Source organism: Pelobates fuscus, chromosome 5 (assembly GCF_036172605.1).
Source record: "Pelobates fuscus isolate aPelFus1 chromosome 5, aPelFus1.pri, whole genome shotgun sequence".
Lineage (NCBI taxonomy): Eukaryota > Metazoa > Chordata > Amphibia > Anura > Pelobatidae > Pelobates > Pelobates fuscus.
Genome location: NC_086321.1, coordinates 171,655,274 through 171,679,777, shown reverse-complemented (window position 1 = coordinate 171,679,777; position 24,504 = coordinate 171,655,274). Strand labels below are relative to the sequence as shown.

The 24,504-nt window shown below is 44.6% G+C and overlaps 1 protein-coding gene across 1 annotated transcript in view; it reads right to left on the bottom strand.

The window, feature by feature from the left end:
* Positions 1–15,250: 15,250 nt before the first annotated feature.
* Positions 15,251–24,504, bottom strand: part of SSH1 (slingshot protein phosphatase 1) — a 54,497-nt gene continuing 45,243 nt past the window's right edge. Inside the window, exon 15 of the mRNA XM_063454693.1 lies at positions 15,251–16,549. Within this exon, the coding sequence (XP_063310763.1) occupies positions 15,413–16,549 (1,137 nt within the window). The 3' untranslated portion in view covers positions 15,251–15,412. The remainder of the gene's footprint in view (positions 16,550–24,504) is intronic.

Here is a 24,504-nt window from a genome sequence, read left to right as displayed (position 1 = left end):
CCCGGGGTTTCAACCCGGTGGGTGGCCAGCGGAGTGTACCCAGGTACATTAGAGAACGTAGCCCCTTTAGCTACGATCAGCGCCTGTATCTGGGCACGCTCACGAGGGCTTAGCCGCTCCCCCAGTTGAACCCCCCGGGAGGGCTCTACCGGCTCTTCCTGTTCTAGCAGATCAGGTAAGGGTAAGTTCTCCTGATCTTCCATGGCTGAGGCACAGATTGCCGTCACATCCTCTATCCGCTCGTGGTAGGGTTTGAGCAGGTTGACGTGAAGCATGCGTCTCTTCCCTACCCCGGAGCAGGGGCCAATCACATAGGTAGTGTCGCATCGCTGCTCCACTACCTGGTATGGGCCTTGCCAGATGGCCTGCAGCTTATCGGCGCGGACAGGTTTTAAAATTAAAACCTTCTGCCCCACTTGAAAGCTGCGGTCTCTGGCTCCCCTATCGTACCATCGCCGCTGACGTTGTTGGGCCGCCTGGAGGTTGGTGTGTACGGCCTGGGTTAGCGCCTCCAGTCGGTCTCGGAACTCCAGTACGTACGATACTATAGGGGTTTCGCTAGCGATACTCTCCCCCTCCCAGTGCTCCCTAATTAAGTTTAAAGGTCCCCGTACTCTCCTCCCGAACAGTAGTTCGAATGGGGAGAACCCGGTCGATTCTTGGGGAACCTCTCTATACGCAAAGAGCAGGTGAGGTAGGAACCTCTCCCAGTCTTTGTGGGTCTCCCCGAACGTCCGAAGCATCTGCTTCAGCGTCCCATTGAAGCGTTCACATAGTCCATTGGACTGGGGGTGGTAGGCTGAATTGACTATGGGCTTAATGCCACACACTTTCCACATCTGTTGGGTAACCTCAGCAGTAAATTGGGTGCCCCGGTCAGATATTATCTCCTGGGGGAACCCTACTCGGGAAAATACTTTTATGAGAGCTTCCGCCACGGTTTCAGCGTGAATGTTAGAGAGGGCTACCGCTTCGGGATATCGGGTGGCGTAGTCCACCACAGTTAAAATATATTTCTTCCCCGAAGGACTGGGTTTTGGCAGGGGCCCTATTATATCGACTGCGACCCTGCTGAAGGGTTCGGCGATAATGGGAAGGGGACATAACTTGGCCTTGTGGCGATCCCCTCGTTTTCCTACTCTCTGGCAGACGTCGCAGGACGTGCAATATTGTCGCACATCCTGTGAGATTCCGGGCCAGAAAAACGCGTGCGTTAGGCGGTACCGGGTACGGGTCATCCCTAGGTGCCCTGATAAGGGGATGTCATGAGCAATTCTGAGCAGCTCCTGCCTATACTTCCGAGGTACCACTAGTTGTTTGTTCGTTAAGGTGACGGACCCCCCCACGTCTTTGGCCGTGACACGGTACAGTAACTCTTTTTCCCACGTGAAATGCTCCCCCTCTAGCCCGGCCTGGACAGCTTGTGCCCGGTCCCTATAGACTTGTAGAGTGGGATCGGTCTGTACTTCGGTGATAAAGGTAGTCGGGGTATCCCAGGATATGTAAGTCGGGTGAGGGTCGTGGTCTCTTACCTGAGCCTCAGAGTGTATCGGGGTAGCCGTGGTGCGTGCCTGTTGCCGTGTGGTTACCGGATGGGCTTCCTGGTAGGGTGCCTGAGGAACAAAGGCAGAGGTCATCTGACCCAAATCATTCCCTAACACAACATCTGCTGGTAAGTTCTGCATTAGTCCCACTTCTATTGTCCCCTCTCCCGCACCCCAGTTCAAATGTACTTTCGCCGTGGGTAGCCGGTATACAGCTCCCCCGGCTACCCGAACGGCCACTGATCCGCCGGTATGCGTGCCCTCCGGAACCAAATGGGGGGCTACCAGGGTTAAGGTAGCTCCCGAATCTCGCAGACCCTGCACTTCGGTTCCCTCCAGAGTTACTAGTTGTCGGTGATGTTGCCGGTTATCAGTGGCTCGGACCGACATGACCTCGTGCAATATGCCCAGAGGTTCCTCCGCCTGCACACTCCATACATCCTGAGTGGCGGGGTCCCTCTGGTAATGGTGAGCAGCCGCCCTGGGTGCGGGGTTTGGACGGCCCTGATTCCAGGCGGGCCGGCTGCGATTCTGGTTGCACTCTCGGGCCATATGCCCCCATTGTTTGCAGGAATGGCATTGGATGTTTGCCCGCCCGTTGTATCTGGACGGTGGCGGTATCTGTCCTTGGGAGGGACGGAACGGGGCAGCGGTGGGTGCTAGGGGTGTTGTAGCGCTAGGTAGTCCTGGGGGTCGGGAGTAGCTTTTGGCTACGGGTCCCTGGGGCCTCCGGGCATCGAAATGTTGATCGGCCAATCTAGCCGCTTCCGTTAGGGTAAGGGGTTTCCTATCCCGTACCCATTCTTGCGTCTCCGGGGATAGTCCATTAAAAAATTGTTCCAGCAACATCAGCTGGCGCAATTCCTCCATGGTGGTGGCGTTGCTGGCCTGGATCCACCCTTGGGAGGCTTGATCTAATTTGTGTGCCCATTCGGCGTGCGAATCTCGCTCTGGTTTGCGTAAGTGTCGGAACTTGCGCCGGTATGCCTCCGGGGTAATGGCATACCTCTCCAAGATTGCACGCTTTACTTTGGCATAATCTTTGCTGTCCTCACTGGGTACAGCACGGTACGCTTCGGCTGCCCGACCTGCTAGTTTGCTTGCTAGCAGTTGCACCCATACGGACCGTTCTAGCTCATGCAGATCACACAGTCTTTCAAAGTCCTGCAAGTACCCGTCTATCTCGTCCTTTTCCTCGCAAAAAGCCCTGAAGGCCTGGTACGGGATCTTGGGCTTTACTGGGTTGTAGAGTGACCCTGGGTTTGACTCGGTTCGAGCCAGGGTGTGTTGCGGGCTGTGTGCCATAACGTATTCCTGCACATTTGCCATTACCATATTTAACATGGCATCTGATACCGGTTGCGGCAAAAACGCTAGCCTGGTCCTCATCTCTCTTTCATAGAGTGTTTCCTCCATAACTACCGGGGGGGTAACGCTGCGGGCTTGGTCTCCCTCCATCAGCTCGGCAATGATCGTCGCCTTGTTTTTGCTGCTGGCTACTTTCCCTCTGGCTTCCAGTAGTTCCTTTAACGTCTGTCGCTTTAGTATGGTGTAGTCAATCTCCATACGAATTGCCTTTGCTTTCCTCGTTCGGTAGTTCCAGTTACACGAACTCTGTTTTTCGGCTGTAAGGTTCGGATCCCGTCGCTTGCCACCAATTGTAACGGAACGCAGTATATTAGTCCACGATATCCGTTGGTATCCTCAGGAAATCCACAGTCAAGACAGAAAGTACGGCAATATTCCCCATCCTCCCAATAACCGGACGAAACACAGTTTGGGAGTCAACTAACTCGCTTTATTCACAGACTTCCGTATTTATGCAGTTCCCCGTGCAAGGGGTTTCCTTACAGTTATTACAGGGGATTTCTCCCATCAGGCATTGCAATTATCCCAACAGGCATTGCTGCACGAGGGGGATACTCCCACTAAAATGGACGATTAAGTGGATTATCCCCTCGTGGAGCAAAACCGACAATTTATACAGAAATCTGTAGTTTATCCATTACAGCTCGCTTTTAGATGAATGACCGTTCGGTAGATAGCTGGGGTCGGTGGGCACATTTAGTGAGAATACCGCTCCGATCCCAGCTAAACTAACCGAACGCCGCACAGAATACATCCAAACAGGGAATTCGGTCTAAAAGTACCGAATATATATGGGGCACATAATGTACTAAACGCGGTACTCCACACCGCTCTGGAAGTCCAGCGGTGTTCGAATCATTGAGTAGCCGTTTTCGGTTCCAGGCTCTCGACGACCGAACACCGCTGCAGAGACAAAGGATCCAAGATGGCCGACCGCCGCATGGTCGGTAGCCGATCGGCGGCCACCAAGGAGAGCCTTTAAATACCGATTGCACCCGGAGTGCAATCGGTTACTTGGTGCCACACGACTGGTGAAGGTGTGGTCTATTTGGGGAGCCCATGTTCGTACGGCGAACGGCTGTACATAGCATTATCACAGGTAACAACTTGCAGTACACATTCAGCCTATGGACAACATACGATACATATAAGTCAGAAGTGGCTGGGTTTGCCACAACTTCATCCATCACCTCCAAACAATCGTGTTGACTTTCAGTAGGTTGTGGCAAAAGGGTAGCTGGATTTAAGGTATTGACAGTCTCTAAATGCACTCTTAGGTTTTCACACAACATTGCTTGATACTTGGTCATACGGCTGTTACTGAACCAATGATTTCCTTTGTAATCCAACAACGTCTGTACTGCGTGTGGGACTCGTACATAAAGTTCTTGACCCAGAGTGAGTTTATCGGCTTCAGCTACCAGCAGGGCGGCTACAGCTACGGCTCTTAGACAAGGTGGAAGACCACTGGCCACTGCATCCAGTTGCTTAGACATATGGGCCACAGGTCTTTGCCATGATCCCAAGTACTGTGTCAATACTCCCACAGCCATTCTTCTTTGCTCGTGTACATACAAGTAGAATGGCCGTGTGTGATCAGGTAGACCTAATGCTGGGGCACTCATCAAAGCCTTCTTCACATCTTCAAATGCCTTTTGCTGTTCTTGAGTCCATAAGAAGGGGTCGTGTTCTGTACCCTTGATAGCTGCATACAGTGGTTTCGCCAATATCGCATAACTGGGAATCCATATCCTACAGAAGCCTGCTGCCCCCAAGAATTCTCGCACTTGTCTTCTATTCTTGGGTATTGGTATTTGGCACACAGCTTCTTTTCTCTCTGGCCCCATTATTCTTTGACCTTCAGAGATATGGAATCCCAGATATTTGACAGTTGGTAGACACAACTGAGCCTTTTTCCTAGACACCTTGTATCCTGCCTTCCAGAGAATGTGTAGTAGATCGTGTGTTGCTTGCTGACATATTTCTCTTGTGACTGCGGCTATCAACAAGTCATCTACATATTGTAATAATACACACTCTCCTGGGATGGACTTGAAAACCAGTAAGTCTTGACTTAAAGCTGAACCAAATAGGGTAGGTGAATTTTTAAACCCTTGGGGCAGTCTTGTCCAAGTCATCTGGCGTTTCGAGCCCGTTACAGCATTTTCCCATTGGAAAGCGAAGATACATTGGCTTCCTGCAGCAATTCGGAGGCAAAAGAAGGCATCTTTGAGGTCTAAGACTGTAAAATTGGTAGCCCCGCCCGGAATTAAAGCAAGCAGGTTATACGGATTGGGCACAACTGGGTGTATACTTACAACCGCATCATTGACTGCTCTCAAGTCCTGCACAGGACGATACTCATCTGTACCGGGCTTTTGAACAGGCAGCAATGGGGTGTTCCAGGGGGAAATACAGAATTTTAGGATACCATACCGTATGAACTTATCCAGATAAGATTGAATATTCTTCTTAGCCTTCTGCGGGATATGATATTGCCGTAGGCTCACTGGATAAACCCCAAGTTTTAGTTCGATTCGAATTGGTGGAATATTGCGAGCAAGTCCTGGTGGGTTGTTCTCTGCCCAAACTCCTGGTATGTTGAATAAGGATTCATCACTCTTAGGGTTTTGGCTAGTCAACGCTGTATAAAGTCGCCACTCTTCTTCCTTTGGTACGGATAATGTCATAATACCTGAAGGTCCATTAAACTTTAAAGATGTGGTTCCATTTGGTAGGAACGTTATCTGCGCTTGTAATTTTGATAGCAAATCACGTCCCAGCAATTGGACTGGACATTCAGGCATATAAAGGAATTGATGTTTCACTACGTGGCCTCCCAATGCACATTGTCGACTTTTAAGAACCGGTTTAGCAGCACTTCTTCCAGTTGCTCCTATTACGGTGATAGTTCTTCCAGATGGAGGAGCAACCAGATCAGTCACCACCGAATGTTCAGCACCAGTATCAATCATGAATGCACTCCTTTTTCCCCCTATTGATACTTCGACCATAGGCTCCGCTCGGCCAAGGGGAATGGAGCCCGGTCGGTATCAATAGTCATCCATGACCGTGTCAGCCAATCCTACAAAGTCCCTATCTTCTCTATCGCGGGACCTTTGCGCCGCGGGATAATATCTGTCTTCCCTAACACTACCTCTGTCATTACCATTACTCCCTCTGGGACCTCCTCTACCTCTCGCTCTACCTCTAAAGTTTCCATATCCTGCCCTGGGTGGGTCTCTCTCATACTGCTCTCTTTTTGGACACTCGCTTCTCCAATGCCCTTCTTCTCTACAGTAAGCGCACTGATTCCTACTCAGGGGTTCCCTATTCCACTTACTATCGCCTCTATCCGGTCCCCGTCTGTCTACGCCTGCGATCGCTACCGCTAGCATATCCGCCTTTTTAACGCATCTTGCGCTCTTCCTCTTTCTTACTCTCTGATTCCCTATTCATATAAACCTTATTAGCTACCTCCATTAGTTGGGTGATGGACATTCCTACGAACCCTTCTAACTTTTGTAGCTTGCGCTTAATATCTCCGTAGGCTTGGCTGACAAAGGCAGAATTTATCATTCGGGAATTCTCAGGGGCTTCCGGATTAAAGGGGGTATACAAGCGGTATGCCTCCAATAATCGGTCATAAAAGACACTGGGCGGTTCATCACTTTTCTGTATCACCTCAGCCGTCTTAGACATATTTATGGCTTTCTTCCCTCCGGCTTTCATGCCAGCAATTATAGCGTCTCTGTAGGCTCTTAAATGAACCATATCTGCGCCATTTATATTCCACTCGGGATCAGCGTTAGGATAATGAGCGGTGGCCCATGCTGCTGGATTAGCTTGATTTAATGCACGGGCTTCTTCTTCCAGCGCTTTAATGGCCGCTTGGTTTATCCTAGTTCTCTCCTCATTGTTAAATAATGTCATTAATAATTGCTGGCAATCAGCCCAAGTTGGATTGTGCGTCTGGACTATCGAGGTGAACAGGTCGGTCATGGCTTGAGGTTTGTCAGTGTACGAGGAATTATGGGTTTTCCAATTCAAGAGATCGGTAGTCGTAAAGGGGACGTATACGAAGACTGGGTCAGCATATACAATTTGACCTACATCATTAAGGTATGCCGACCCGGGAGTCAAACGAAGTGGCATCTGATAATTTTTAGGTTTTTGGGTACCGGTCAGTTGTCGGGTTAGTACAGGGCTTTGTTGAGGGGCGTCGGTTAGGGGTTCTGGTCGAGGGGTAGTAAGACATGAGGATGTGGAAGCTTGATTGTGGGGAAGGTCGGTGAATAGAATATTCCGAGCCGGGCTAGAGGAAGCCTGACCGGAAGCTTGAATTGGCGCCAAATCAGGATATATGGGTTTAACGGGGGTTGGTACCGGAAGGGGAGGTTTAGTAACGGGGGTGTGGACTCTGAGCTAGAGGAGGAAGCGGATGGGGACAACGGGGGAAGGGATGTAGAACTTCCTGTATCACTTCCCCTTGAGGAGAAATAAGGGGGCGGCTTAGGGATCTCGGACTAAGGGGGCGTGTCCAGAATGGGCGTAACCATGGCCCTAGTGGACAAACGAGTCCTGGCCACCATGAGGCGACATTGCTCCTCGTGGCATATTCGGATCCATCTTGGCGAGTCGTTTACGGCCTGCCTCCAACAATCAATGTATGGAAACTGTCCGTAAAGTTCAGGCCTACCCGATACAGCCACGTGTACACGCTGTACCAGATTTGGATCCAAACTGCCACGTGGCGGCCATGCGGCAACCAAAGTAGGCCATTCCCTAGTACACAAAGTGATCAAACGTGCAGGAGACATTTTAACCCCAAAATCACAAACTGTAAATCCCTTTTTAAAATTCTTTAACATGCATCCTAAGGGATCCAAAATCGTCGAGTCCGACGCGCCCATACTTATCAATGGAACGTCGTTTACAACGAATACTACACACGCACTCTATTCAACGGTCACACCCGTTCCTTCGGCAACAGCACCACGTGGTACAGTTACCAAGTGAAACGTACACAATAAAAACACTCAGGGAATTCCCGTACACACACAGCTGTTACACCAGTCACTAAATAATAGATACTATGCCCTTTGGCGAAACTATACAGTCACCCACGCGATAATTCCTATATATGAATTACCCGTCTATAACATACCCCAGTAACATCGTCTTTACAAACAGTAGTTACAGTACGGTTAGCATAGGTCAAGTACAATTTAAGGTCACAGTACAATTAATAGTGGTTATGGTGTTAGACATGCAATAGACGACAATTATTAGTATTTATATACAGTGTCAGTAAATATACAGGGTTATGGTACCGTGCACTATAATACAGCTACACACTATTAACAGTCTCGCTAGACGGCAGAGCTCACGCTATCTAACAAGATATACACGCTACTAAACAATCTTTAACACATATACAATCCCAACTAATCTATTGGCCAGTACCTTGATGGACTACCTAAAACGATCTACATCCGTTTTGGTTAGCCACACTGCCCAAGCACCACATATAGCGAACTAGAGGGCGGAATTTACAACAGAACCCTTTTAGTCTATCTACTCTATCAAAAGTCTAGTGGGTTCCAAATTTACACGCCTTCCCACTTAGCCAAGATAGGTTGAGAGCTAGCGGACCGAATTTACACAGACGCCGCTTAGTCTCCCGGTCCCTCCGAACTAGCGAACAAAATGTACACCCTAGAACGCTAGTCTAGACAAGACACCGGTGTCCGGCTAGGGCTATTTACACAGAACCCCGCCTGACTCCAAACCAAATTAAACGGTCTTACTAAAGAGCGTTCAATTGAGCGGTGCGCCTTCGCTCCTTCCCTCCGACAGAGGGGGCAGATTCCGTACACAAATAACCCCTTATGGGCCTACCGCACAATCGGTATACCCCTAGTGGGTCCGCCGTCTAAAACAGCGGTCGTCTTACCTCCTCGTTCCTGAACCTGAGTTCACACTCATCGACGGGGACACCCCAGCACTTCTTACGTAGAGGCCGATGATCTCCTGGACAACAGACCAGTGGCGCCGAGACGAAGGGAGGTCCACGCAGAAGTTCATGGGTGCAGCCGTAGAGAACGTGGGCAAAGATAGACCGTCTCACGCCTCTGCTTCTCAGCTACCGTTGAACGATGAGCTTCCCGGCCAATGCACCAAATGATACCGGAGAAACTGACGGAAGCCAAGCACAGAGAGATGGACACAGGTTTCTTCAGGAAGGAAGAGATTCTTTATTCGGTTCACCGATCGGGACTCAGAGGGACTAATGTCACCAAAATACAACTAGTTCTGAGCCCTGGACAATAGTGCAGGCTCCTTATATAGGCACATAACTCCTCCCATATTAAGCTCCACCCGCACATTCTCTTGACCAATCAATACAAATAAGAATTAACTTCCTGCTTGACCGCATGGCTTGTCCAGCACAATGGAGGAGGGGAATACTACATCCGGTATTCTTGCACATGCTCCGTACACTACTGATCGTATCTTTACCACGTGCAACCAACCGACCGATACGTCAGTATATGCACGTACGCATGCCACGTGGTAATCTCGGCCTACTAAATTTATTTTTATCGAGATTCCACCACAATACAAATATGTAACAAAAATGTATTACCAAAAAAATGGCCATCAATTTGTCTATTAAATTATTGTATTACATTTTTGTTACAGCCTAACAATACATATGCGCCAACCTGAAATCCTCAGATTGTAAACTTGGTTCTTCTTCACCTCTAAATATCCCCTTTCTATAATTGTTAAATGAAACATGTTGGCGCTATATAAATGCGAATCATAATCCTCATCTAAAGAAATGTAGAGACAGCAAATCTACAATTTTCTTTTTGCTCATTTGTATAGTTTACATGAATGATTAATTATTTACACACAAACACATTACATTTATTTCCACATTAATTTTGACATAAATTAGAATATGATTTGACGCCAAGCCATATGCATCAACAGAAAATTATTAAAGGGACATTATAGGCACCCAAACCACTACAGCTCATTGAAGTGGTTTGGGTGCATAGTCCCACGTCCGTTAACCAATGCAAAGGTAATTATGCCAAGTAGCGGAGGCAGAGCCCAACCCAGTGCTGATGGACATCGGCGCTGGACTCATGTAAGTGACAGAAAAGGTTTTTAACGCCTTTTTCATCACGTGGTGGAGGGGACACTAAAGGGAGCTATAGTGCCAGAAACTGTTTTCCTGGCACTATAGTTTCCCTTTAACCTCAAAGAATTTTAATTGATCCAAAATTGCGTCCATTGTAAAAAAAAAATAAAAAAAATATATGAACAATTAGATTTAGAAACCAACATGCCCTCCTTTAGGACTTCAAATGTTTCTTATACATCTTCAGCACACGTCAGCTTACAGACATAATGGCACATTATTTCTAATACAAAATCTCATTCATATGTTGGTCTACGTTGCATGATATCATCTTATAAATGTCAGTGCAGGTCAGTCCAAAACCTGCATCTTGTTCATGAATCTGTGTGTGGTATGACTTACATTCTGTTATGCTTCAGCTCACAGGTGGCCACCCTTACATGTTGCTTTAAAATTATGCAGAAAGCAGTGTTGAACTCTGATACTATCATCACTGCACAACACACAAAAAAAATCTTTATTGGAATGTAGTTCTTTTTTTAACCAAAGAGTTTTCGAACATATCTAATTAAGTGATAAATGTAAATAATAGAAAGGTAAGACAGCTACGGTAAACTTCATGCACCATAACCACTTAATTTAGTTGGTTATGGTGCCCAGAGTGTTAGTGTTCCTTCACAGGGCCGGTGCAAGAATGTCTGGCAACACAGGCAAAGATGCAGTTTTTTGGAAGGAGGGAGCAGCAAAATGCATCTTCATCCGTGTACCCTTTTAGTGCATAATGTATTATATCCCCTTCAGTGTATCTTATTCCCCATATGTGCCACTCACTGTTTTAATACATTTATTTGACTCCAGCTCCAGCATTCTACAGTTCTAACAGTCTGTGGTCTGCTACACATTTGAAGTGATAGGAATTGTAAAACATCCCCAAATCAATTGTCTCTTTTTCATAGTGGGTCTATTATCTACAGTCTGTGCAGGGCCATTCAGACAGAAAAATCCAGACATGATTAACATTATTTAAAGGAGCACTCCACGCACCATAACCCTTAAAGAGAACTGTAGTGGTTAGGGTGTCAGGAGTGCCCTGGCTCCCCCAAATTTTTCCGGTTAACCGAATTCCAACTGGAATCAGCATTAGTAAACATGAGACTTGTCAAACTATTTGAAATTCAGCTTTTTTTTTTTTTTACATGTTTAGTAAATTGACTCGCTAGAGATGAAAGGGAAATACAAGAGAATGCCTCCATTATGGCATTCTCGTCTCATTGACTTCAGTTGGAAAAAGAAGATTGGCCCAAGATTGCCTTGTTCTTTGCCAATGTCACTGAGTGGGGAGGGGAGGGTAGAGCTACAGAACGTAAAAGGTCCATGAGATTAACATTCAAATATAAACTGGACAATTTTTTTGGGAGCATTTTATTAACAATTAATACATAGATTTTGTACATTATTACTGGTTTATTGCATAAAATTTGTATGTGAGGTGAATTTGAACCGACTGACAAATGTTCTACAAATATATATATATATTAAAATAACAACAAGAACAATTAAAGTTTGAGTTTTTAATTTCTAATAAACAAAATATTTCAAACACAAATGATATTCTTTGTACAGAGCACAAATATACATATAGATTTTCTTTACAAGGAATATACTGTATACAAGCAAATGCATATATCAACAATGGCAGACAATAAAAGTGCTTTATGCTTCTACTACAAAAGGAGTGTAATAGCCCAATAGAGGTCTATACATATTGAAGCTGATGCCATGCATAGCGTGATCTCACTACATGGAACACTCACCAGGAAATCGGTAACTGCAATGGGAGCACCATGAAGCCAGGGTCTCTATAAATGTCATCAGCAAAGCAATCTATAGACTTAAGATATGCAGAGATGTCACAGGGAAAGACCATTATTAAGCACAGAATACATCACATGCACTCATTTTAGGGAGTGCATATTGAGGTCTAGAACTCCAGAATATTACATATATATATATATTTTAGGAATGCTGCATTAGTAAAGATATTTGAGCAGCAATCCATGCTTCTGTATATTTTCTCATTTAAAAAATGAACTTGTAAACTCCCTACTTAAATATATATATATTGAAAAAAAAAAATTCTTATAAAATAAATTCTAGTTTTTAACAAGACTTATTCTTCGGTACTGGATTAGTATAGAAATATAGCTTCTGCTTTCTCTATTGTAGAAGCAACCAAACTGAAAGATCCTACTGTCTTTTGGGAACATGATCATCACAATAGCCAATGGAAAAAGGAACTCTCTATGGCTGCGGAGCTACTTAAAGTGTTCTAACTTTTAAACCAGAGAATGAAAGGGGATGAAAAATAAAACAAAAACAAAAACAAACGGGAAAAAAGTGTATTTTTCAAATTCCATTCAGGTTATTTCCTTCTCCTCCAGGTACATTCATGGTTCCATGTAAAATGTACTGGGCAAATGTCATTCATTATTATAGGATATCAGCAAAATGAATCTGAAGTACACTCTCTGTTAAAATGTGTATCTGAAAACCCAACTACTGTCAGCTCACCCGTTCAGAGAGCTTCAGGGAAATGGCATGCAACTTACAAAGTGCATTCCATTTCTTCATCATAGAGGGCACTTTGGAAACACCCCATGGAGTCAGGACTGCCAGTGTAACAAGGCAAACCTCGATCATAAAAGGGTTTAAAAAAAAAAAATTAAGAAAAAATAAAGTTCTTTTTAAAGTTTAGTGACATCAACACAAACCATGAAACTACAGTTCTACATGTCCCTTACTGCTAGAAGTAAATGAATAGACTGTTTAAAAATACATATTTTGTAATATAAGTATTTCATTTCTAGCTAATTTCCCTATTAACTATTCTATTCATAGCCACGCAATTAATGGCAATACAGATGCGAAAAATGGCCTGCAAGCACTATGGCAATACATGAAAATAAGCATATGACTATGTAATAACAACATGGGTCATAGCTATGATCATTTACCATTCTCGTCAACTAGATTTCAGACAGCAAAAGTCCTAAAAATATATATCTGATGTGCCACGTAATACCCGTGTAATAATTTGCATTTGATTAAGAAGCAGCTGGATTGTTAACACTACCTTTCCTGAGCAATTGAATATCTACGATACAAGATCAAATAAATATGGCAGTAGGGATATTAAGGCTTTGTAATCGGCACAAGAATCTTTAGCAATGGCAGCCTCCATTATCCCAGCACTTAAACAATATTTTATTTAGTTACCATCAATTGAAAAGTATGAGTTCTGGCACAACGTATTTTACCAACTACTCATCAAGATTACCAAGGCACAAAAAACTCCTTCCAAGCCAGTTTCATCATTGTCGTCGTAATGAGTGCAGGAAAACAGTTTACTTCAAATCGTAATTACAATGGTCATCAATATATCTTATACAGTTAATGTACTATGCATACTTTGGTCTAATATCTCTAAATATAAATATGGACTTGCAACGATAGAAAGCCAATGTACCCGTTAGTTACTCTTTAAAAAAAAAAAAAAAAAACACAAAAACAAAATAGTATGGCTAATTAACATGAGAACATCTACAACCCACCCTCAGTGCATAGGTGGTTATGAGATTGAGTACTTATATTATATCATGAACATTCTATGGGATTCTGTACCATTACTGCATATTGTATTATACTACATAAATCCATATTAAAAGTCAGCTGGAACAGATCTTATGGTAAAGCATCATTAACATTGCTGCATAACTAGCTAAATGTTACAAGTTCATTACAATATTCACAATACTTACATCATAGGCTTCACAAGAGGACCACTCAAGCACTGCATAGAAAACAGATTCACATGGTTGATTTCAACAAGTCTTTTAATATTTGGCCTTCGGAATGTGCAACACATGCAAAATGATCACATATTATTTATAGCAAGCCACGAGAGTCATGCTAGTGATAGCAGAGAGGGAAGAAATGTGTAGAGCTGAACAGCACACGATGTGCACAATTATAGCAATATACTTTTGTAGGTTAGGATTGTCACTGCCTATAGGAGGGAAAAACTATTCACAACATAGCTGTGACCTGTCATTAACCCCTTAAGGACAGACGACTGATATATTCCGTCATGATTCCCTTTTATTCCAGAAGTTGTGTCATTAAGGGGTTAAGCAATCACTCTTTAGTATTTGGAAAGGTTTCATAAAAATACAATAAAGCCATACACCGAAAGCATACCCACAAACATCGTCCGTTAGGATTGCCTATTTTGTCTCTAATTGGTCCTATGGCTATTCTATAAATGTGTATTTTAAACATTGGAAATAGTCAACCTTGCTTAAAAGGACAGTGCACTGCCCAAAGAGGCAAAAAAATAAAATAAAGAAAACCATTGTTTAGTAGATATACACCTCATAAATGCATGCATGTTTTCATGCATGCCTTTACTGGTAGTATATCTTAAAAGAGCTTTCGAAGGCTGCAGATCTTACTTCCCCAGAAGAGACTTTTAATCTCTTCACGGGTAAATAACCGAAGAGGTCTCATTGAGAAGCCTTTGAATTGGTATCCTTGTGCATCGTTGCGTGTGCGGTGTGCGCATGCTAGCTCATGCATGCACAGACACCTCATCTGAGGTCTGGAGTAGCTGGGTGAACTGGTCTGAGGTATGTGGTGGAGTAGTCAGTTGCGCTCAAGTAGAGTGTGCCTGCCACTGCAGTTAGCTAGGGGAGCTAATGGAAGGAGGCAGCAAACAATCCTGGCTGGCTGACAGCTAGGGAGGTGTTCCATAGTTAATATAGAAAAGTGCCAATTTCTCATAGGGGTTAAGCTAGGATACTCCTCACCCATAAAGCACCGAAGTGTTTTTGAGTTGTGGAGTGGTCTTTTAAGAACACGATCACTGGTAGCGTCATTTTTATAGTCTTGGGAAATGGAAAGTGGAACAAGAGCAATATGGTATTCTTATGTATTCAGTCAAAGCTTGTACTGGGGGCTGTAGTTTTAGTCAAAAACCGTAAAACAGCAAAAGGCAATGGAGGTAGGAGTAAAAAAATCTGAATGTTTTACATGTCTGTACGAAATAAAGAAATTCAATATTGCTGTACCTTATTTGGCAGTAACTGCAAAGGAAACAAAGCAAAAAAATAAATACATAAAAAAAAAAAAAAAGACAACAAATACACTATAAAGAGATGCAGATATAATATTGCTATACTGCATATGTAGTTAGAAAACCACTATTTTGCCATAATAAAACCAGCATGATAATACCATAAAAGTAACATTGACCAGATTTAAAAAAAAAAAAAAAAAAAAAAAAAATTCAGCTAGTCTCTGAGATTGATTTATTAATTGAATCTATGATCTTGGAAGAAGGTGACTCTATGGTCCCAGAAGAGGATAAAGTGTCTGTAAATACAGGACTGTCTATTAATTTTGCACTCTTGCAATCCAATTTCTGACTGGTGTCTGTGTCACAGGATAAGTCATCGCTAGAAAAGTTGAGATTTCCTAGTTTTGCAAGAGAGTGTGATCGCTTCAGAGGGGAGGAAAGTGTCAACCCAGCTAAACGCATCCTTGTTTCTATTTCTTGTGTCCTTTGCTTCACCAGTCCGGGCTTGCCACGTACACTGTGGATGCTGTCACTACTTGAGCTTCGAGTAAGGTTAGAGCTCATTGAGGAGGAAGTTGGTGTGTAGCATATAGTCTTTAGGAAATCTTTTGTGTAACTACTGATCAGATCCATCTTGAAAAAACATGGAGTAGACGTCTTCTGTAATGTTCCATCTATAACACCTATATCTTCCTTTCCGTCCATAGCTTCCTCAGGTAGCTCTTGGTGGGTTTTCAGATCTTTGTGATCAACTGATATAGCGGAATCAGATTTATCTGCAAGACCTTCATTTATGAATGAGCCTTCACTCTTAAGACGTTCCAGCTCTTTGGTATGTTTTCTAACCAAGCCAGCTTTTTGGAGCTGAATGATAGATTCTTGGTGCTGCATTAAGTAACTATGCATTGTCGGTTTTTCCAGATCTTTGCTGAAAAATAAGTATTTTGGGTCTCTCTGCTGTTTTGGATCACTCTTAAGAAAGGAAGTTTGGCTAAAACAGGATTCAAACTGTTCAATTCGGGCTTGTGGCTTTTCTGATTCGCTGGAATGCTTGTCAGTGGCTTTTGCAGAAAAATTGATTGTGTCCTTTTTAAAATGTGCAGGACACGATGGTGTGATGTCTTTGCCCAGTGGGCATCTATGCATACTGTCCAAAACAGCTGAAGTCATGTGTTGTAATAGTACAGGCTGACTGCAAATAGTGGGAGAATCTGAGGCCTCTTTAAATTCTATATTCTGTTGTTCTTCATATGCCTCGGAGGAGATGGGAGTTGATGGGTACATACAATCAGTACAAGACGGGTATGGAGGTTTCACCTTGTTTAGAATTCCAAAAATAGCATCATCCTACAAAACCAAGGAAAGAGATCAGAAGTAGATATGAAAGAAAAAAACATACTGGCAAATACAGTTAAATCATATGATGCTAAACAATTTTTGTAATTGTTTCAATGTAAAATTGTATGAAGATCAGTTTCTCAATCCTACATTAAAGGAACACTATAGGGTCAGGAACACAAATGTATATTCCTGACCCATTTCTTAAAAGGTAAGAAAAAGTACCTTATTTCCATGTGCCAGTACTTGCCACGCCTCCAATCAGCATCTTTGGGTATTCTTTCCCACGGGAAAATCATTTGATTGGCTGAGATCGTCAATGGGACAGGGCCAAACACAGGCTAGGCCAATCAACATCTCCTCATAGAGATGCATTGAATCAGTACATCTCTATGGGGAAAGCTCAATGTCTCCATGCAGAGCGTGGAGATGTTGAATGTCAGTGCTGCACACTATGCAGCACTGCCCCAGGAAGCACCTTTAGTGGTCATCTGAGGAGTGGCCACTTTAGGTGTCACTGGGTTGCAATGTAAACACCCTCTTTTCTCTTAAAAGATAGTGTTTACAGCAAAAAGCCTGCAGGGACTGACAATACTCACCAGAACAACTACATTAAACTGTAGTTCTGGTGACTATAGTGTCCCTTTAAACCTGCTTCAAAGACTTCATATTTCTTGAGTTTGAGAGATTGTCTAACTTCTAAGGCTTCTAAGGCTGTATGTGCATATAAATGTTATATTTATCCAAAACCTAAGGATTAAAGTTCTTAAAGGGAATTTCAAAGACTCTCATGAACAAAACACATTTGGGATGAAAATGATCACACATTTCAACACCAGAAATGAAGGACTTAATGTAGACTCTGGCTTTCTCACACACTACCAAAACTTTTTATAAACGCACAGCTTAATGTCTTATATAGTTCTTTTTCAATATTCTATTTTCACCTTTATTGGATCAATTTATATACATACATATATGCAGCTATATACTTGCATGCCGTGCTCTGCTGTTTTCTTATCGGTGATAAAACATCAATCCAATTGTCCCCCAAAACAAGGACAGAAGGTGCCTGTAGCAAGTGTGTTAAAAAATGATAAGCTTAGAGTCATGTCTACATATGCTCGCAGTTTAGGGAATAAGATCCATGAACTTGTGGCAATAATGGCAACTGATAGTGTAGATTTAGTCGCTGTTACTGAGACATGGAATAATGAGAAAAATGACTGGGACATAGCAATACCAGGGTACTATTTATATAGAAAAGACAGGGAAGGCAGGAAAGGGGGAGGGGTGGCCCTGTATGTGAAGGATAGCATAACATCTAGCCTAATAAAAGTTAGTGAGGTGAACATAGAGTCCGTTTGGGTTACGTTAGAATTTGGTAATCACACAGTAATTCGTGAAGGGGTGATTTATAGGCCCCCAGGACAAATTGAAGGACTTCTCTTTTTGTATTTAAATAAGTCAATGGGACCTGATGGAATACACCCAAAGCTATTAAAAGAGCTTAGTGGTGTACTAGCAAAACCATTAACAGATTTATTTAACCAATCATTGATAACAGGAGTAGTCCCAGAAGATTGGAAGTTGGCGAATGTTGTGCTCATTCACAAGAAAGGTAATAGGGAGGAGTCGGGCAACTATAGGCCAGTAAGCCTTACTTCAGTAGTGGGGAAAGTGATGGAAACCATGTTAAAGGATAGGATTGTTGAACATCTAAAAACACATGGATTTCAAGATCAGAGACAACATGGGTTTACTTCAGGGAGATCATGCCAAACTAATCTTATTGATTTTTTTGATTGGGTAACTAAAATAATAGATCAGGGTGGTGTAGTAGACATTGCTTACTTAGATTTCAGTAAGGCTTTTGACACTGTTGCACATAGAAGGCTTATCAATAAACTGCAATCTTTAAGTTTGGATTCCAATATTGTTGAATGGGTAAGGTAGTGGCTGAGTGACAGGCAACAGAGGGTTGTAGTCAATGGAGTATATTCGAAGCTTGGGCTTATCACCAGTGGGGTACCTCTGGGATCTGTACTTGGACCCATTCTCTTTAATATTTTTATTAGTGATATTGCAGAAGGTCTTGATGGTAAGGTATGTCTTTTTGCTGATGATACTAAAATATGTAACAGGGTTGATGTTCCAGGAGGGATAAGCCAAATGGCAAATGATTTAGGTAAACTAGAAAAATGGTCAGAGTTGTGGCCACTGACATTTAATGTGGATAAGTGCAAGATAATGCATCTTGGACGTAAAAACCCAAGGGCAGAGTACAGAATATTTGATAGAGTCCTAACTTCAACATCTGAGGAAAGGATTTAGGGGTGATTATTTCTGATGAATTAAAGGTAGGCAGACAATGTAATAGAGCAGCAGGAAATGCTAGCAGAATGCTTGGTTGTATAGGGAGAGGTATTAGCAATAGAAAGAGGGAAGTGCTCATGCCATTGTACAGAACACTGGTGAGACCTCACTTGGAGTATTGTACGCAGTACTGGAGACCATATCTTCTGAAGGATATTAATACCTTAGAGAGAGTTCAGAGAAGGGCTACTAAACTGGTTCATGGATTGCAGGATAAAACTTACCAGGAAAGGTTAAATGATCTTAACATGTATAGCTTGGAGGAAAGACGAGACAGGGGGGATATGATAGAAACATTTAAATACATAAAGGGAATCAACACAGTAAAGGAGGAGACTATATTTAAATATAGAAAAACTACCACAACAAGAGGACATAGTCTTAAATTAGAGGGACAAAGGTTTAAAAATAATATCAGGAAGTATTACTTTACTGAGAGGGTAGTGGATGCATGGAATAGCCGTCCAGGTGAAGTGGTAGAGGTTAACACAGTAAAGGAGTTTAAGCATGCTTGGGATAGGCATAAGGCTATCCTAACTATAAGATAAGGCCAAGGACTAATGAAAGTATTTAGAAAATTGGGCAGAATAGATGGGCCGAATGGTTCTTATCTGCCGTCACATTCTATGTTTCTATTATTGCATACTGCAATACTCTGGAATTATAGCATCTTCTCTACTGGACTAATACAGCTAATCCAATCTACACTAATATATATATATATATATATATATATATATATATGGAAAAAATAGGATTCACTCGCAGGTCTTAGGTTAAGGGAACTGGTGTATTTATTGGGGAAAAAAATCAATAATTCATCATTTCTGTGTACAAAATAATCAACGTATCGACCCTATAAGGATCTTTTTCAAGATCACAGATCAAGTGCAAATGAGGCATTATTACACTTTATCTGTGATCTTGAAAGAGACCCTTAAAAAGGGACAAAACATTGATTATTTTGTACACCAAAATGCTTGGTGTATATGTATTGAAAATATTCAATCAATAACTCTTCACCTTTAACCTAAGACCTGCAAGTGCATCCTATTTTTCCTTTTATGCTACATATTTCAACACAGGATATTTGCCCCCAGGCAAGCAGTACTATATATCTAAAAATTGGTTGAGTGCCAGCAGACTTCTATTGGAAAAATAAATATATATATATATATAGGCATCTTGTCTACTAGACTAACACGGCTAATCCAATCTACACTATATGTATCAGGGCCTGACAAATGCCAGATCGCCATGGTGACTAAGAATTTTGCCCTGGCGTCTGGGACTGGTCAGCCCTTGCCCTCCTCCTTCTGTCCTGCAATGCCGTGCAAGCTCTCTCTCCACCCGTGCGCCGGGAGGAAGTGAAGGGAACTGTATATATTTCCTTCTGGCGCTGAAGCCGCGCAGGGGAACCACAAGCTGGCAGGACACCTGGAAAAATCTGCTCTGCTTGCTGCCTGCCCCTGTTCCACTAAGGAAGCCCCCAGTCCGTCCCAAAACCACAGAGCACGCCTCAGGCTCGCACATGTACCACAGAGTACGCCTCCAACCCGCTCCCATTCTGCAGAGCCGGCTGCCCGCCCCTTACCCAGTGCAGCCTCAGAGCAAGGAGAAAGTAAAGTTCACTTCCTCCCGGCGAACAGAGATACAGGAGGAGGAGGAGTCTTAACAGAGCGGCATCCCTCTCCCATCAGCCGCAGCTACCCCTATTGCAACCACCTGCTGCCCTGCTGTATCTGTGACATTGTGTGTATATATCGTGTGTATGTTTCTATGTGTGTATTTAGAAATCTTTGTGTCTGTCAGTCAGTGAGTGCGTGGGTCTGTCAGTCAGTCAGTGAGTGCGTGGGTCTGTCAGTCAGTCAGTGAGTGCGTGGGTCTGTCAGTCAGTCAGTGAGTGCGTGGGTCTGTCAGTCAGTCAGTGAGTGCGTGGGTCTGTCAGTCAGTCAGTGAGTGCGTGGGTCAGTCAGTCAGTCAGTGAGTGCGTGGGTCAGTCAGTCAGTCAGTGAGTGCGTGGGTCTGTCAGTCAGTCAGTCAGTCAGTGCGTGGGTCTGTCAGTCAGTGAGTGAGTGCGTGGGTCTGTCAGTCAGTCAGTGAGTGAGTGCGTGGGTCTGTCAGTCAGTCAGTGAGTGAGTGCGTGGGTCTGTCAGTCAGTCAGTGAGTGAGTGCGTGGGTCTGTCAGTCAGTCAGTGAGTGCGTGGGTCTGTCAGTCAGTCAGTGAGTGCGTGGGTCTGTCAGTCAGTCAGTGAGTGCGTGGGTCTGTCAGTCAGTCAGTGAGTGCGTGGGTCTGTCAGTCAGTCAGTGAGTGCGTGGGTCTGTCAGTCAGTCAGTGAGTGCGTGGGTCTGTCAGTCAGTCAGTGAGTGCGTGGGTCTGTCAGTCAGTCAGTGAGTACGTGGGTCTGTCAGTCAGTCAGTGAGTGCGTGGGTCTGTCAGTCAGTCAGTGAGTGCGTGGGTCTGTCAGTCAGTCAGTGAGTGCGTGGGTCTGTCAGTCAGTCAGTGAGTGCGTGGGTCTGTCAGTCAGTCAGTGAGTGCGTGGGTCTTCCTGTCAGTGAGTGCGTGGGTCTTCCTGTCAGTGAGTGCGTGGGTCTTCCTGTCAGTGAGTGCGTGGGTCTTCCTGTCAGTGAGTGCGTGGGTCTTCCTGTCAGTGAGTGCGTGGGTCTTCCTGTCAGTGAGTGCGTGGGTCTGTCAGTCAGTCAGTGAGTGAGTGCGTGGGTCTGTCAGTCAGTCAGTGAGTGAGTGCGTGGGTCTGTCAGTCAGTCAGTGAGTGAGTGCGTGGGTCTGTCAGTCAGTCAGTGAGTGAGTGCGTGGGTCTGTCAGTCAGTCAGTGAGTGAGTGCGTGGGTCTGTCAGTCAGTCAGTGAGTGAGTGCGTGGGTCTGTCAGTCAGTCAGTGAGTGAGTGCGTGGGTCTGTCAGTCAGTCAGTGAGTGAGTGCGTGGGTCTGTCAGTCAGTCAGTGAGTGAGTGCGTGGGTCTGTCAGTCAGTCAGTGAGTGAGTGCGTGGGTCTGTCAGTCAGTCAGTGAGTGAGTGCGTGGGTCTGTCAGTCAGTCAGTGAGTGAGTGCGTGGGTCTGTCAGTGAGTGAGTGCGTGGGTCTGTCAGTGAGTGAGTGCGTGGGTCTGTCAGTGAGTGAGTGCGTGGGTCTGTCAGTGAGTGAGTGCGTGGGTCTTCCTGTCAGTGAGTGCGTGGGTCTTCCTGTCAGTGAGTGCGTGGGTCTTCCTGTCAGTGAGTGCGTGGGTCTTCCTGTCAGTGAGTGCGTGGGTCTTCCTGTCAGTGAGTGCGTGGGTCTTCCTGTCAGTGAGTGCGTGGGTCTTCCTGTCAGTGAGTGCGTGGGTCTTCCTGTCAGTGAGTGCGTGGGTCTTCCTGTCAGTGAGTGCGTGGGTCTTCCTGTCAGTGAGTGCGTGGGTCTTCCTGTCAGTGAGTGCGTGGGTCTTCCTGTCAGTGAGTGCGTGGGTCTTCCTGTCAGTGAGTGCGTGGGTCTTCCTGTCAGTGAGTGCGTGGGTCTTCCTGTCAGTGAGTGCGTGGGTCTTCCTGTCAGTGAGTGCGTGGGTCTTCCTGTCAGTGAGTGCGTGGGTCTTCCTGTCAGTGAGTGCGTGGGTCTTCCTGTCAGTGAGTGCGTGGGTCTTCCTGTCAGTGAGTGCGTGGGTCTTCCTGTCAGTGAGTGCGTGGGTCTTCCCGTCAGTGAGTGCGTGGGTCTTCCCGTCAGTGAGTGCGTGGGTCTTCCCATCAGTGAGTGCGTGGGTCTTCCCATCAGTGAGTGCGTGGGTCTTCCCATCAGTGAGTGCGTGGGTCTTCCCCTCAGTGAGTGCGTGGGTCTTCCCGTCAGTGAGTGCGTGGGTCTTCCCGTCAGTGAGTGCGTGGGTCTTCCCGTCAGTGAGTGCGTGGGTCTGTCAGTCAGTCAGTGAGTGCGTGGGTCTGTCAGTCAGTCAGTGAGTGCGTGGGTCTGTCAGTCAGTCAGTGAGTGCGTGGGTCTGTCAGTCAGTCAGTGAGTGCGTGGGTCTGTCAGTCAGTCAGTGAGTGCGTGGGTCTGTCAGTCAGTCAGTGAGTGAGTGCGTGGGTCTGTCAGTCAGTCAGTGAGTGAGTGCGTGGGTCTGTCAGTCAGTCAGTCAGTGAGTGGGTCTGTCAGTCAGTCAGTCAGTGTGTGGGTCTGTCAGTCCTTACACTCTGGAGGAATTCACATCGAATCAGCACTCATCAACATCACTGAATCTCAGCTAATGTTGAGCTAAGTAGCAGTCACTGACAATCTTTACAACTGGATTTCAGCTAATTCAGTGCTAAATCCTCTGACACACAAATAAGGGCTAACATTGATTCTTTTTTATTTTCACTTTCATACCAATTCCCAAACTTTAAAAATATAACTGTAGATTTAAAGTGAAAAACAAATAACTAACAATGAGTTAATAGTTTTACATTTAATGAGCAAATTACGTGCACTGAAATTTCTCATCAGTTTACATTGTGTTCCTGATTAATTTATTCTCAGGTATTGGTTTGAATGTCATCCAGTCAGTCTTCCTATGTTGTCATTGTTACACCACAGGTTTACTGAACTGAACGCTGTCTAAGAGAATAGAAAGTGCACCCAAGCACTAATGTTTCCATGCAGCACAGTTCTGTATTTTTCAGAGTGAGAATATTTATAATAAACAATAAAAAAAATAAAAAACTTAAAACTTAAGACTTAATACAATTAGAATACAAACAGACCTGTGAACTTCACTATTAAAGTCAAATATATATGATGAAATATAAAATTTACAGTAAATGCTGCAGAAATTGCTGATGATATGGCCAAACAAAAAGACTCAAGATGCCCCAAGATGTCTCTCTTTGCAAATGGTATGTTTGCCATGATAGGCACCAGGGCCCTCAAGCGACAATATGGTAGCCCCCCCCCCCCCCCCCCCCCTATGGACCAGTGGGGGACATCCCGGTCCCCGCTGGACGACTCGGCAAGAGCGAAAAGCGGACAAGCAGGCTCCACGGCATGCAGGGGCAACAGGCCACCAGGGCCCTGTCAAAATGGCTGCCCAGCACAGGCCCCACTCTAAGACGTTCAAACCTCAACAAGACAATCTTGACTGGCTTTGCAAGAGGCTCTGGGACATGCTGCATAGCAGGGGAAGAACCTACCACAAGGCAGAAACAATGGTAGTCTCTTGGATCAGACCGGCTGCACGACGCAGCCACTATAGGCGCATACCTCGAGCCTCCAAAGCGACTGTCCGGCTACGCAGGTTCCAGCAATCCTTAAGGCGGGATACGGTGCCATGTCTCTCATATGCACGCTCCCATTTGCTGTCACACAAACCCGGGACTACTACACAAGCCACCCGTACGGAGCACTCACCGGACGGGACCACAGTGGTTACCTACTCACAACTTGCTTAACCCTCAACACAGTTAAACAATCTCCTGACTAGAAAGTTAAGCGGTGATAATTCTATGTTATGTTCTGCAAATATCTAAACAAAGTACAGCTATACTGTTGATATCCTCAAAAATTTGTGCTTGACCATCCATGTACTTCTATGTTTAATTGTTTGTAATATGCTTGAGGATTGCCTTTGGGGTACCTCA